Here is a 15,576-nt window from a genome sequence, read left to right as displayed (position 1 = left end):
TTAGGATTCTGATTCAGTTTTTTTGTCTGCCTCTCATTGCAATATATCACAAGAGGTCACAAGAAGCATGCGTGCTTCCTGATGTTGCCATTTCTCTGTGTTCTTGGAAATGATGAGCCACAGGAATAATTTACACTCGGGGTCTTCCGAATTATGTTTACATAGAAAGATTTCCTCTGTACATTAGCTGTAGCCAGCTTGTGTATCCATTGTTACTATACAATGTAAAACTTTATTAAGCAATGTACAGGGAAGAATCTTCACTCCTTCCACTACCACCACCATCTGTGCCACCCACCCCTGCATCATCATGCCCCACCCCACCCACCCACACCCACAATAGTTTTAAAGCTATAGAAATAACAAACTGAGAAAATGTCACAAAGTGAGGAGAAAACATGATGGTAAGAAAAATTTAAACTTTATTGTGTATGATTTCCTATTTTGTTTCAAATGTCTAATGTTGATAGTGTTCCATATGTGCGCTCATTGTTTGGTATTTCTCAATGAAAAATGTAAGGAATGATTTAATGTAGATGCTAACGTCAATTTAGACACTTCTTGTTGATAGACCTATGTTTAGACTCAATTTATAGGAAGACTGCAGCATGTAAACTGTGCACAGAGCAGGACTTGAGTTTATTCCAAGTATGAGGCAGAACTCATAATATATTTGTAATAGTCACAAACTGGTCGGGAAGGTCTTCTGCACAAAAGGAGCAATCCCTGTGTTCTGTAGTTCCTAGCTGAAATCTTGGTCTTGCATACTTCAACGGGTGGCTTTGTGCCAATACAGTGGGTATGGAATAGAGGCCTAGCACTGCCCCCACAGTGGGGGAGACAGAGGAAAATATAAAATGGAAAGCATATTGGAGAGGAAGCTATCTCAATCCACATTCCCAAACTTTGTGATGGCAAGGCTGAACAGCAGTGTTGAGACCTGGGTAAATGGTTTATCTGACGCTCTGACTCTACATTGGTGTAGTATGTAGGACAGTGAGACATAAAGGTGTTTAAAAATAAATAATGTCTGTAACTTCATAATCCAAAGGAAATCATGCCTGAAATGACTGCAGGGCTGAGTGAATTCAATCTTTGCAGTTTCCTTTTTCAGTGTGCATTCCCACGGACATCTCCTTAGATTTGGTAAGGTGTCCAAATAGCTATTAAAGTGAACACAAGCCTGAGGCTGGCAAAGTACCAAGCAATCTGCCAACTTCCTTTTCCCCAATGCACTTATTCAACACAAGGAAAAGGGGATAAACTCATTGAAATAACATAATGGCACAGCATCATTGTTTAAGTGTGCAACATATAAAATGTTAACTGTGCTCTGCAACACATCACATATGATAAAGCAGAGTCTTCTGTCACACATGCTGGAAGAGTAAGATATTTTCATAGATGGGAGTTTTTAGTGTCAAGGGCAAATAATTAGTCTTTTGTTTAATGCTTCAGTCAGATATTTCTCTATTATATTGGTTCAAAGTCACAATTCATTACAAAACCAGGCTCAAATACAAACAGAATTACCATCCCATACTTCTCCTTCTTAAACACTGGTGCATATTAAGTACCTGGCTCTTGTTTCCTTTTTTTTTATAGTTCCCTCTCATTAACAATTCATTTTCCAATCTATTCATTTCACACTATTGAGGCTAAGCACAACCTGGCAAATCTGGAATCCAAACAGCATTTTGGGATTTGGATTCAGATCTAGATTTAAATTCCCTCATGGGTTCATTCTGCATTCCAATGAAGGCTAGGTTTTTATCCCTCCTTCACGATCAGTGCTTAAAAATAGCCACAGCCTACACTTGGCTCAGTCAGTTAACATGTCATTTGATTCATGGGAATTGGCCAAATCCTATATTGCACAATAAACCTTTAAGATCCACGACTGGTATTGTCTAACCAATAGTTCCCAGGTAACTTTGTCTTCCTTCCTGTTCTTCTTCCTTGGTCTCCTTTTGTCTTCATGGGTTTCTTAATTTAGAATAATCCAAATATTGATCTACTTAAGAAATGGAAGATGGTTCTATTATATGTTCAATTAAGGGGCCAATGAGTATTTGGGAGATTATCCATTCAAATTGATTTCTAAGCATATTCCTAATGTTCTGAGTCGATTCCCTCTTAGCAGAGGGCAGCAGAAAGTTGTTGCGTTCATTGTCAATGTATGTGTTGTATCTGCCAGGCTAATCAGACTGCCCTCAAACTGGTAGTAATCTTTCGGCAGCCTTCCCAAGTGGTCAGATGAAGAATGAACAGAACTACAAATAAGAGATGGAATCTCTATTGGTGGATATTGTAAAGAATTATCTAGAGTGCAAAAAATCTCTGATTTGGAAACTATCCTTCCTCCATGATGAATTGAACCATCATTGCTTTTTAAGCACATTTTGCTTATCTTTTCCATTCACAAAGATTAGTTTGAATGGAATGGGCCAATAATGAATATTTTGTTGCGTGGAATGCCAGCTGCATGCTGTATGAATTCTGTGTGTGTGTGTGTGTTCTGTAAAGCTGTTTTCTCTCCACCAGTGATAAAGGAGGTGTTAATAAGAGGAATGAAGCAGAGGATTCGATAGATTTTTTTTCCCCTTTAAGAGTCCAACTCACAGCTTCATTGCAATGACTTTGTTACACTTGAATGTGTGTTCCATGCATCTGGCTAGCCATGGTGTGAAGGTTCTGAATGCTCCAGAGAATCCTTTTCTGGTGCCCGACTAATGTCACTCCAATTCTGCAGAGGTCGCTAGAAATTGGCAGGAGAAAAGTCAATTAGAGTAACATATTAAGACATCAACCAGATCATTCCATTTGCATGGTTAATCCATGGATGCACTTTTTTGTTCAAGTGACACGAATCTCACACTTTGCTCTGAACGCTTTGGCATATTGAGGCAAGATTTTAGCACTGAAATGTTGATAATGACGATATTGGGAATGAATGCATCTTCAATCTTTTAATATTTAAATGCTGATTTTTGTATTGTGGCTCACCCCAATGGCCACAACATGTAGCTTAAGGGAAGTGACTGAAGCTATTGTCAACAAAGTTGACTTTCAGGAGATTTCTGAAGATGTAAAGTGAAGTAACAGCGCACAGGGTCTAGGCGATGTCTTCCAGAGTGCAAGTGCATGAAGCAGGGCTCGGCAAAGCCATGGACAGATTAGTTAACTAGGTCTTTGAAACAAATGTTCAATAGGATAGGGAGTCAGTGGAGGTCAATGGTGAGGTGTGTGATGGGTAAGGAGGAATTAGTATGGAATAGTCAGCACTTAAAAATTTTCAGAGGTCAAAGGGCAAATATGCAGTGATGACTTTCACAATAAGTTTTTTTTTGAGATGCAATATATGTTCGGGACTAGCTAATCTTGGTCTCTATCCAGAGGGGGACAGATTAAAGGCATTAGTGTAGAATACTTGGGTGGGGTGATCGTTTTTCTCCAATCTCTCACTGGAATCTTCCCTTTGGAGATTGCAGGTGGTTCTATGCAGCACCACTCTATGTATTTTTGTCAAAAAACTAAGGGAGAAGATCTGTTTGCATTTTTTTGCTACAAAGTTTAAACTTGTTCATCAAGAACACTAAAAATAGCACAAAAAGCATACATTTGCCTTAAATGAAATCTACAGTCAAATTGGAACCCAACAAGAGAAATCTCTTCAAAGGGACGCCATTTAATGTGAATAAAAGCAGCCAATCCATAGAATATTCGTTACAAATTATCATATATGTATGTAATTAAAATGTTCAAATACACAGTACTATTTCTCAGAGGAAGCAATGAAAAGCATACTTTGGCAAACATGTTTGTTAATTGCCAAGCAGAGTTTCAAGCCTGATAGTGATTGAGGTTTGAATTATGTTACGGTTGACCAGATGTCCATTTTGAGACTTGGTTACTCTCTCTGCTGGCTGGTTAACCAACTAATCTCAAAACTCCTTCTCCACATGAGCAAACAGAAATCAGATGGGGAAAAAAACAGCTCCTCATGCTGACAGAATTGCTCAGGAAGAAAGCAAAATCAAAAGGTTGCCCCTCAGGCCCTATTTAGGTTTAAAACCACATTATATTTTTGCAGTTAATCTTTGCCAGGTTAAAACTGGTCAAAAGCTCCCCACTAAGCAGTTTTAGAGTCCCTTACCTTTTTTTCCTGCAGCCTTTGTGAAGCTCATTTCCATTTCTTTCTTATTGTGTATTTGACCAAGGAATTACATTGAACTGCATCTGTAATTATGTCAAGTTTGAATAACTGAAGAGGAGAGTGTAAATTTGGGGAGTTATAATGTACTGGGAATTAGTTACAAATACAAAAGATTAATTTTGGTGGCTAATGTGCTAATTTTAAAAAGTTCAATTTTACCTTTAGTACCATTTTCAGAATTCTAGAAAATCAAAACCATTCATCATTAGCACTTACAGTACCTGCTGTTTATGTACACAACGGTATCCAGTGTGGCATAACCAGCTGATGCAAAGTTCTCCTTGTACTGTCCCATTTTGATACCATCAAGCCATTCATCTACTGTGGTAATGGCTGACGAGTCTGGAGTACATGGATCCTGCAAGGAATTGCCTGACCTGTGTGCATATATATATATATAAAAGAAATTCTTATGAATAGAAGCTGAGAACCTTTCTTAGCAGCTCAATATTTCAACCATGTATTTGGCTTTTGAATATAAGCTTTCCATTTTCACATTAGGTCCATTAAATCTTACCAGGCTGCATCATTGGCTAACGTTTTGAGACAACTGGGATTTCGTATCAGCTTGTCAAGAATGTTCACTATCTGACCAAACTTGGGTCTGTCTCCACGTGCTTTCTGCCAGCAGTCTAACATGAGCTGATGAAGTACAGCAGGACAATCCATTGGTGCTGGCAAGCGATATCCCTCATCTATTGCTTTAATCACCTGCAGAGGATGCAAGAGTTTTACCCCGGCTTTCACTTATTATGTATTTGTCACCTATGATTTCTGGTCCTTGCAGCATTGTCTAAGGAAACGCCTAAAGTTAAAGTTTCAAACATTCATAGGCTATAAATAAATAGAGCTTACCAGAATCAACAGACAGCATAACAGGCTCACCTATTGTTTAATATCTGAATATTCATGAAGTATTTAAAAAGAAATAAAGTATTAACATTCTAATCAACATTCAGCAAGGGTCAGTTAGCTCTTAGTGAGTGTCTATGGATTAACATTCAGTTGTAATATAATGCATATAGCCCAGGTGAATCGTGATTGCAATCGGTGCGTTGTGAATTAAAATATCTCTTCTCAAAGGGCAATCAACAATCTCAATCTCTTTCACTGATTTATTTGAGTAATCGCCAATGCAATCTTTAGGGTTTTGAATGATGCACCAACACAAACTCAATCACTCGCAACAATGAGAAAAATAATTGGAACAATTGTTCACAAATTATTTTGCAAACTTGGATTGACAGGGAGAAATCATTCAGCCCATGCAAGTGCTCTGTGTAAGTTTTAGAAATAAACTTTCTCTAGGGTGAATTCGGTTTAGAACAGGCTTGTGTGAGCAGTAGTGGTCACCACTTGTTGGATTGTTTCATCTGGTGTTAGGCATACAAAATAATAAGAAAACACATAGTTTGGATGAAGGAGGTCAGTTGACCTATTGTATCGCAGCCTCCCAGAAGACTAACTCCTGCTTCCCTATTACAGAATCTAACTTAGTTTTTCAAGGAATCCAGTGTGCATGTCTCTACCATCCTTTGTGGGAGCTTGGCTGAGCTGTTCCTCCTTATTCAGTTGTCCTATAAAAATGGATGCCCTTCTCTTAGAGGTGGCTTGTACATTTAAGTGTTCTTGGTAATTGATTATGCAACTTGCTTTCAACTGAATACAACTTTTAAATTCAATTTAACATCATGATCATACAGATTCAAAATGATCACTTGCTACAGAATGCATTGCTTGATTCACAACTATTAAATTGTAACAACTTCATTACAATAACTATACATTAGCCAGGAGTTTCACAAGGATTTTTCTCTCTGGAGATTCTGCCTTCTTGGGAGATTACGTTTAGGCTCAATCTCTGTTGGTGCTTGATGAGCTAAGTGGTATTTTCCTGGGCAGTTCTCTATGGTGAAATAGATGACTAAGTGAGTTTTTACAGTGAGGTCCTAGATTCAACCTATGACCTGTATTTAGTTTGTTCAGTCCAAGTAGTAGCAGGAGTGCTACCGTCGCTCTTGGTGTCTCTTGATGCCAGAGAGCAAAACCAGCCAGAAATCTCAGTCCTGATTCCCATCCAGCAATCACTGTTATAGGGACATGAGCATGGGCATTAGGTGCAGAAAAGATTAGAATTGGTTGTGGTGCCCCATCCAGTTCGCTGGTCTGTCAACATGCAACTGTTAATGTTGGTCACATGAGTAATTGTCACAGGTTTATGAAACTGGAGAATGATCTGAATCTCTCTCTCTGAAAGATGTCAACACCTTCAGGAAGATGGAAGACAAGAAGTTGGCAGATATCAAATCTGAGCATGCAATGGAAACTCTTATTTGTTGCAATGTTATACAGCATATGTCAAGTTTAAATGAATAATCTACAGCATTTGGTGTAAAAATTCTATAATAGAGCATGCGTTTTTGCTACTTACATCCTGATTCGACATTTCCCAATAAGGCCTCTCTCCGTATGACATAACTTCCCACATAACAATCCCGTAACTCCATACATCACTGGCTGAAGTGAACTTACGGTAGGCAATGGCCTCTGGGGCTGTCCACCGGATAGGGATCTTTCCTCCCTGAAAACACATACAAGCAGAATTTTGAGACACAGTGAATAAATTTATAGAAAACAAAGAAAGATGATCAATGTAAAAATGTTTATCTGTGTCTTCTGTACAATGTCTGTTATACATTTGGCAAATTATGATTTCCCTCCATTCTATTAAATAATAGCTGATATGTGCCTGAAATCAATTTGCATGCTTTAGCTTTATATCTGTTACTACCATAAACCTACAAAGATTTTCTGAAGCACTTTAGAAATCTCATTGTCCCAGTATCTACAGTCTTCTGGTGGTGATGTGTTACAGTTCACTCAGGGAGTCAGAGTTACTGTGGAACTATACATTGTTACATGTGTGTTGTAGTCTGGAGCTATGGATAGTGATGGTAGAGGCTCCAACTTTCTTTCCATGCATTTGCAGGTTAATACTCAACCTGTTTGTTTACATTATGAATCACCTTCCTTGGCCATCAGGTCCTGGGGCAGGAGTCGAACTCAGAGCTTTTGGCTCACAGGCAAGGTGCTACCCACTCACCACAAGACCTTCAATCTACACCCTTTTAGGGGGAGAGAGTTCCAGATTTCTGTTGATCTGTGAAGACGCGCATCCTAATTTCCTTCCTAAATGGACTAGCTCTAATTTGAAGATTATATTTCATAAATGAAGTCCCATTTAGATTATTTGACATCTGCAAGAGGATTTTACTTCATCTGGCCTTGATGTAGCATGTGTAGGTAAGTGATAGTAATGTATTAAACTATTGAGTTCATCTGGTGTTTTAGCTGAAGAATTCAAGTCAAATTTATTTATTATTAGAGTACTCTGAATTGGGATGATAATTTTGGTCAATTCACAAAAAGCATTTAAAGCCATTGGAGAAGACGAGAGAAACAAAAATAGGGACATAAGTCACTGCCCATAGAATAGGATGGAAAGTGGCATGGCCGCATTTATTGCCCACCCTTGGTGTCTTGAACGGTTGTGGTGGGTCTTCTCTTTGGATTACTTTAGTCTTTCTGGTGATAGTGCTTTTACAATGGTGTTAGGCAGGGAAATCCAGGAAGCTCACCCAGTGGCAATGAAGAAATGGTAATAAGGCAGTTTGGGATGTTTGGTGCTGTAAATAGCACAAAATATAAAAACAAGGAAGTCATGCTAAGCCTTTACAAACCTCTGGTTGGGCCTCAGCTGGAGAATTGTGTACAATTCTGGGCACTACACTTTTATGAAGGATGTCAAGGCCCTGCAGTGGGTACAGAGAATGTTTATCAGGATGATGCAAGAGATGGGGGCCTTCAGCTATGTGGAAAGACTGCACAAGCTGGACTGTTCTCCTTCGGTTTCACCTTGATCTTCCTTGCGTTCAGTGAGGTATTCAAAATATTGAGGGGTTTTGATAGAAGTAGGGGCAAATTATTTTCTGTAACTGGTTGAACAGTAACCAGAGGTCAGGTTTAAAATAATTATCAAAAGAACTAGAGGGGAAATGAGGGGATTATTTTTCCATACAGGCCATTGCCAAATTCTGGAATTTGGTACTTGAAAGGGTGATGGAAGGAGATTCTATAGGAGCTTTCAGAAGGCAATTGGACATGTCCTTAGAAGACTAATATGCAGGGTTATGGGGAAATCCTGGGGTGTGTGACCAAATTGGGCAGCTCATTCAAGGAACTAGCACAGGTACAGTCAGCAGAATGGCCTCCTTCTCTAATGTAAGATTCTAGGTCCAGGATTTTTGCAAAGCTGGACGGACTCCGCTCTTCAGCTGAAATGGCCCTGGAGTCCATTTACCGTAAGGCCCACCCCCTTCCACACCCACCATTTTCGCTGGTGTACTGGGAAACAGGGCAGCTTGTAGTTTGCCCATCCATGGTTCACAGACGCAGACACAGCTGCCTTCAAACGGATGTATTTTCCGTAACTGGGATGTCTAAAATATCCCAGTGCTAGGCATTTGAGGAATAGGTCTAAATCTGCCTGAGTTGTCTGGAGAAGTGGGGTACACTTTGGGACAGATTCAGGGTCCCCTTTGGGATTGTTATGAGTAGACATAAACATGTGTAAAATGTAGATGAACTCAGAGGAAGTGTCAAACTGCCATGCCGTTTTAACCCCCAAGCCCTTTAAATTTCTCAAAAAGAGTAGCCTGCTGTGGCTGCTTGCAATTTCACTAGCTATCTGTTTATACGATCATTATAGGATTAGTGCTGCATGACTGATTCCACATCCTACTGTTATCACGGGGTGGTGGGGGGTAGATATGGACGGACTGTATGTTCACAGTTTTATTGACAGCTCCAAGTGGTTATAAAGTCCTTGTGGGGCTATGAATACATATGTTTGCTTTCATGAGGGATAAAGTACTTGAAGGAATTTAAATGTATTGAATGGGTTTTTGGGTGTATTTTCATTTAAATAGTAATAGATACTTAGAACTTTATTTTATTTCATCTCGCCCTAGCTCCTGAGATTTTCCCATGGTGGATACTGGATGAAGTGGCATGGAGGATGTAAGGGCAAAGGGTGATAGTGGGAGTCATGGGTTGGCATGATTTGACACTAAGTTGGCATAGGGGCTATAAAGGGTTTGGGGGTGGGGAGAGCAACATAGGTTGGAATGGAGGGTATGAGTGGACATGGCATTGGGTAGAGGGGCATAGGTTGTCATGGAGAATATAAGGGGCCATGAGACATGGGTAGACTCCTGTTAACACCAGCCCCCGCCCCACCAACCCCTGAGAACAAAAACTCAAAGATCTGGGGTAATTGTCTGAATAAATGATTAAAATTTGCAAAAATTAAATATTTATAAAAAATGTATAATTAATTGGAGGTTCTTGCTTCCATACGCCAGGTTGGTCATGAGTCTGTTAGATTGTTACAAGCTGCAGCTTCCAGGTCAATCTGGAAATTATAGCCTATGCAATTTAAAGAATTTGTAGGGAGTAAATTCAAAAGAAAGAGAGAGAGAACTTGCATTTATGTAGCACCTTTTGTACCTCAGGACAACCCAAAACACTCTACAGAGCTCAAGTGCCCTTCAAATAACTCCATTTCCCTTACGTCCACATGCGAGGGAAGTCAGGGCCTCAGTTTAACACCTCATGCAGGAGATGGCACCTCCAACAATGCAGTCCTCTTTCTCTACTGCACTGGGAGTGTCAGCTTCAATTTTGATGCTCAAGTGGGGCTTGAATCCAGAATTCTGAAGCAAGGGTATTACCACTGAAGCAGGGCTTTCACTATCCATTCATCTCACTCAGGTGTTGACTTTGAAGTGCCAATGAATGCTGCTTGATGTGTTCACTCACCCTGGTTGTATAGGCTGCCTCTGGGTCATCCTCCAGCACTCTGGACAACCCAAAATCAGAGACCTTGCAGACAAAATTGCTATTCACTAGAATGTTCCTTGCTGCAAGGTCCCGATGTATGTAGTTCATGTCTGAAAGGTATTTCATTCCTGAGGCGATTCCTCTGAGCATTCCAACTAGCTGGATGACTGTGAATTGTCCATCACGTTTCTAAATATAAATATAAAACCTTATTAAATCAATCTGATTGGTTCATTAGGTACCAACTCAATGAGGAAGGAATAAAAATCAAATCAAAAGCTGAATCAAACCACAAATATAGACGTGGTATGAACAATAAATGTCTACAGACTTGAAAACAGTGGGGGTTCTTCACCGCTCAGCTTGGAGCTGACTCCTATTATATCCTGAGAGAATCACACAAAACATCTATTTATAACGAGAATTTCAGTTTGAACAGAATAGAACATTGCTGCAAAGCCATAAAGTGAGTCTCTCAGGGTGTAAAGTCTTGCACAATAGTCTGAATCTGGGAAAAAGAAACCAATTTGTTGTAGAATCCTTGCACTTTTCTTTTGGATGAGGGGAAATATTCAGAAGAAAATGAAACTGCACAGGTAAAATGAGCTTTACCTAAAATTTCCAGCAGGCTGTCAATTGGCTCAAATTATGAACTTTTATTTTACCATCTCGGTTTAATTTAAATACATCCCACATATGGTGATTTCAATTAAACCCTTTACAACTTCTTCTGGCTTGAGCCTCTTGTGTAAACTCAGTCCCTGGACCCCATTTTTGCCAGCCAAGTCTTTTTCTGGAATTCTATTTTCAAATCCCTCTGTTTCTCCTTCTTCACGCAAGCCATATCTTTAACCAAATGTTGGGTCAACCTCCTCCTGATCTCTCCTTCTCCACCTCCATTTTTCACATGACGATCTAGAGCACCTTGGGACATTCTTTACTGTAAAGGTTCTATATAAAGTCAATGTAGTGGTCATATTGTAAATAAGTGGCAGATACTTATGTCTGTTCATAATATGAGAGCTCACCTTAACACAGTTTCATAATAATCGGACTAATTTTCCTTCTGTAAAAGTCAGACTATATTCAGTTAACAAATATACCAGCCAAGAAAGATCAAAGTAAGAACTCTGCATCACTCGGAATGAAGTAAATAAGAGCCAGGATATTGTGTTCGGTGAGCGGGGGCGGGGCCCACTCACGGACACGTAAAATGATGCGGGATGATGTTGGGTGGAACTCTCGATGTCACCCTGCGTCATTTCGATTTTCAGGTCGGCGGGGGCGCAGTCTAATCAGCTGTGCGCCCGCCGACCTGTCAATGGCCAATTGAGGCCATTTAAAAACTAATTGAAGTAGTTAAAGGATCTTCCCGTCCAACCTTAAGGCTGGCGAGCAGGCCGGGAGCCTTTCAAAAAAAGCATGAAACCTCATCCACGGGCAGGATGAGGTTTCATGTGGGTTTAAAAAAATTTACTAAAAGTTTAATTAAAAGTGATGGACATGTCCCATGTCAGGGAAATTGTCTTTTTCTATATTTCACATTTTTGAATTTGGCGCCGATCTCCCTGAGGCAGCACTTAGCCTCAGGGGGGATGAGTGCGCTCTTTCGTGCACATGTGCAAAAGAGAGCACTCTCAGCTTAGGGAAAGCCCCCCTGCCTGCACAGGGAGTACATAGCGTTTCCTGGCAGATGTCACGCTGGGCAGGCCTTAATTGGCCCACCCATGTAAAATAGTGGTGCGTCCCCAACTGGGGGTACTGACCAGAGGTGTGCCCGCTCCTGATCTTGCCCCCCGACAGGGAGAAAACTCTTCCCAAGGTATCACTACTACACACGCAATAAGCCACCAGGTGGTGCATAATATGCTGACTTCTCAGCATTGGTTTTAATTCTTGTATGCCTTAGAGTGAATAAGCTGTAGTTACACCTAGCAGCCAGTATTTTGGAGCTGGACAAGTTGCACTGGTAATCAAGAAGCCAGGGTACAGTTAGTTTCACAGGGAGATATAAGTGCCGTTGCTGACTTATTCTTTTACTTGTTCATGGGACATGAGTCTCGCTGGCAGGACCAGCATTTGTTGCCCATCCCTAATTGCCCTTGAGAAAGTGGTGGTCAATAGAAGATGGCTGAAGCTCCTGTATGATTTAGGTATTACCTTTGTAGCGTTATTCATAGTAATTAGAAATTAGTGCTTTATATTCCTGTAGTTTAGTGACAGATTGGAGGTGGAGAGCTTAAATTGTCACATCATGTTAGTTTTTACACACTGTACACAATACACACATTGAATATGCAAAAAACAATGAGTGCGAATCTTCACAACTGCATCACTGGGAACTCCCACCTGCCAGTGTTTAACCAAACCAAATGAATCTCGAGGGAGCTGACACAACTGAGCTAAGAAAATCTCAGTGACTGGCAGACCTCACGGGGCCTGCCCTTCTCCCCAATCCCAACGGAATCAAGTAGTCCCTCGAGTGCCAGAAACCAGTCTCCTAACCATTTCATTATTTATCTTTCCATTGTATATTACCAAGTAAATGAAAGGGGTCAAGTGCAAGGAACAGATGGTGATACAAATGTGATAGAATTATAGGTTTGGCTGAAGGAAAATACATAGGCTAATTTCATATGATGATACTGAATCACTGAGGAGCCATTGATCAATTTTCATTCATGAATAAATTACAAAATCAATAATCGTTACTCAGCTAATAATGCGAAGTCTTGCATATGAAGTTGTACTGAATTATACTGATTAAATTTCAAAAGCACATTATCGTGAGTTATTTAAGATTAAAACAGGAATCAAATTCCATTATTTAAATTGCAGTCCCGCCTTTATATCTTAAATGAGCCAACTGAGCTTCCTGCATCATCCCCCAACACCGAGAGCAAGTCAATCTTCCCACAGGGATGTCTGCATCTCCTTCAATTAAAGCAGCAGCCTGCCTACCGAATGAGCCAAATAAACCTGAGTACACCAGGAGCACAAGAAGTGCCCCTCTGCATTTCCCCAAATGAGACAAGAAGACTCAAATGGGCAATGGGCTTGGATGCCCCTGCTAACCCAATCCCAAACCCTTACCCAGCTTAGATAAGTGACCTTTTTACTTCCAAGTCTGTTTGGGGTGCCCAAGATCATAAGTTCAACTAATGTAGATTGTCTCCAAGTTGACTGACGAAAGACCTCACTGCTTGATCTGAGACTAACTTTGGGAGACACTGAAAAGGCACATAGGCCTCACTCCTGGATTGTAGTGCCTGAAATCTCCTTCCTGTCCGAGCCACCTTACACTCTCATGCAGCAATATATTTTCCAGACAGCGGTTGGCTGTTGGAGCTAAGTGTAGGTTATTTTTGTTTATAAATGACTGTTTAATTGGGGAGCTCGCAGTATAATGGTAACGTCATTGACCTAGTAATCCAAAGGCCCAGCCTAATGGTTCTGGGAACATGGGTTTGAATCCCACCACAGCAGGTGGAATTTAAATCTGGAATTGAAAGTTGGCCTCAGTGACCATGAAACCATTGTCAATTGTTGTAAAAATCCATCTGGTTCACTAATGCCATTCAGGGAAGAAAATCTTCCATCCTTACCTGGTTTAGCCTTTATGCGTTTCCAGATCCACAGCAAAATGGTGACTCTTAACTGCCCTCTGAGTGACCTAGCAAGCCACTCAGTTGTGTCAAACCACTACAAAGTAGCTCACTTCCTAACAGCACTGTGGACTACTGCAGTCTCAACAGCAATTAGGGATGGGCAATAAATGCTGGCCTAGCAAGCGACGTCCACATCCCATGAAAAGAATAAATTTAAAAAGCTGCCTAAAATTTATTCACAGACATTTCATTTGAATTTTAAACAGTGAACGTATTTCATAGTAAGGGAAAAGGCAAAGAATTGATAACAAGAAGCCACAATAGATGATTGGAAATGGAGGGAGAAACACATTGGGATTATTTGCATTTTAAGCTTGGCAAGGTACGGAGCATTGTTGTACAGAGATACTTGTATCCTAAATTCATTCAATCTAGGCATCTTTCCCCCTGTTGCCAGCTGTGAAACTATGAAGAGTTTCTCCTGGCAGGATGTAAAGAGACCCGAAACAAAACTGAACCGGACACAACCACCTATGAGGTAACATCCAAACAAGAGGCAGCAATCATCATATGAATGAAAGCAATTTCTACATGGAACAAAAGGGGCATTGGCTGAATTAATTTCATTCCGCCTTCTAGATAATTTCACGACTTACAACAATACAGGGGGAACGGTTAACAGTTATAAGCCAACGTCGTACAGCATTCAGGGAAGCAGTGAGGTGGCAGTGAGTGTAATCTGTGTACATATTCAAACAACCTTCTTGATGAGAAAATTAAACTAGAAATAAACCTGCTCATAACAATTCACCTTCATCTGTTTTAAGTGCCTAGGCAAAGTCTAGTTTCTCCTTTAGGTGAATCATTATCACTTCAATAATAACAAGTTGCCACAGTATTAATTATAAAGCAAGGCCCTACCCTCAGAAATGAGTCGAGAGATCCATTCTCCATGTATTCCGTTATTATCATTACGGGTTTGCCTAAAGGAGGAAGAAAAGAACACTGAAAATAAAGTAGTACAAAATGAGAGTTTGGGCTCATTTTATTGTAAGTCAGTGAGACAGCATAATCATATTCCGTGTTCTCAGAACTCGCCAGATTACATACAGAATTGATAATGTTGAATGAGGATTTATCATGAAATAAAGCTCCAAGTGACATTGTGATCACCTTATCCCGAAGCCTATGGAAAAATAGGCTATATTGTAGATCCAAAAAACAGGAGAATGTTTCATCAGGTACCCGTACATTCAAAATTTAGGTCTCTAACCTAGTTCTGGTTTGAAATAGAAATAAATTTGTCAAATTGCTGTGATGTCAGTGGCCCAAAACAAATACAGAAGGCTTTGGCAAAAATCATTCCTGGACAAGAAGTTAGAAAACCTAGCTGTAGAGACTTTTGCCATGCTATAAAAACTACTGGCACCAACAGGATCCACATTCTGCTTTGCATTTGTACAGATGAGACTCAACAACCGCAACTGAGGTAGTTGTGGGGATCAAACATTATTTCATGGTGCTAAACATTTAAATTCAAATCACCCTTGACATGCAAGAGTCACTGGGTAGTTTGCTCTTTCAGCATCAGTTACTAAGCATTTCTGGTATTATCTGACTTTTTATATCCTATAACACTTAACCTTTTTAGATTCGAAATATTGGATGAACTTCCCCAGGCAAGAGGAGGTAGGTTTCTGTATGTGTAGGGATACCTTGGCCTCTTCTGGGTTTCACTGGGGTGGCATTAAAGATGAGCAGGATCTGTTTGACCCCTTGGTTAATTAAGTAAGGTACCTAAAGAACAATTAAGTATTATTTTAATCTTCAATCCCAATTTCCTAGCCAGGC

At 40.2% G+C, this 15,576-nt stretch overlaps 1 protein-coding gene across 3 annotated transcripts in view; it reads right to left on the bottom strand.

The window, feature by feature from the left end:
* Positions 1–2,596: 2,596 nt before the first annotated feature.
* epha4b (eph receptor A4b) overlaps positions 2,597–15,576 on the bottom strand; it is a 386,334-nt gene continuing 373,354 nt past the window's right edge. The window contains exons 9-15 of one of the 3 annotated variants that reach the window (XM_041174175.1): positions 14,647–14,708; positions 10,097–10,306; positions 9,668–9,670; positions 6,648–6,797; positions 4,734–4,927; positions 4,438–4,593; positions 2,597–2,758 (exon numbers count right to left, since the gene is read on the bottom strand). In XM_041174175.1, coding sequence (XP_041030109.1) covers positions 2,644–2,758; positions 4,438–4,593; positions 4,734–4,927; positions 6,648–6,797; positions 9,668–9,670; positions 10,097–10,306; positions 14,647–14,708 — 890 coding nt within the window. In that variant the 3' untranslated portion in view covers positions 2,597–2,643. Of the gene's footprint in view, positions 2,759–4,437; positions 4,597–4,733; positions 4,928–6,647; positions 6,798–9,667; positions 9,671–10,096; positions 10,307–14,646; positions 14,709–15,576 lie in introns of all 3 variants that reach the window. The other 2 variants (XM_041174192.1, XM_041174183.1) reach the window with 2 other exon arrangements.

This window comes from Carcharodon carcharias, chromosome 2, assembly GCF_017639515.1.
Source record: "Carcharodon carcharias isolate sCarCar2 chromosome 2, sCarCar2.pri, whole genome shotgun sequence".
NCBI classification, from domain to species: Eukaryota; Metazoa; Chordata; class Chondrichthyes; order Lamniformes; family Lamnidae; genus Carcharodon; species Carcharodon carcharias.
The sequence above is the reverse complement of the archived record's forward strand: the minus strand, read 5'-3'. Positions and strand labels throughout refer to the sequence as shown.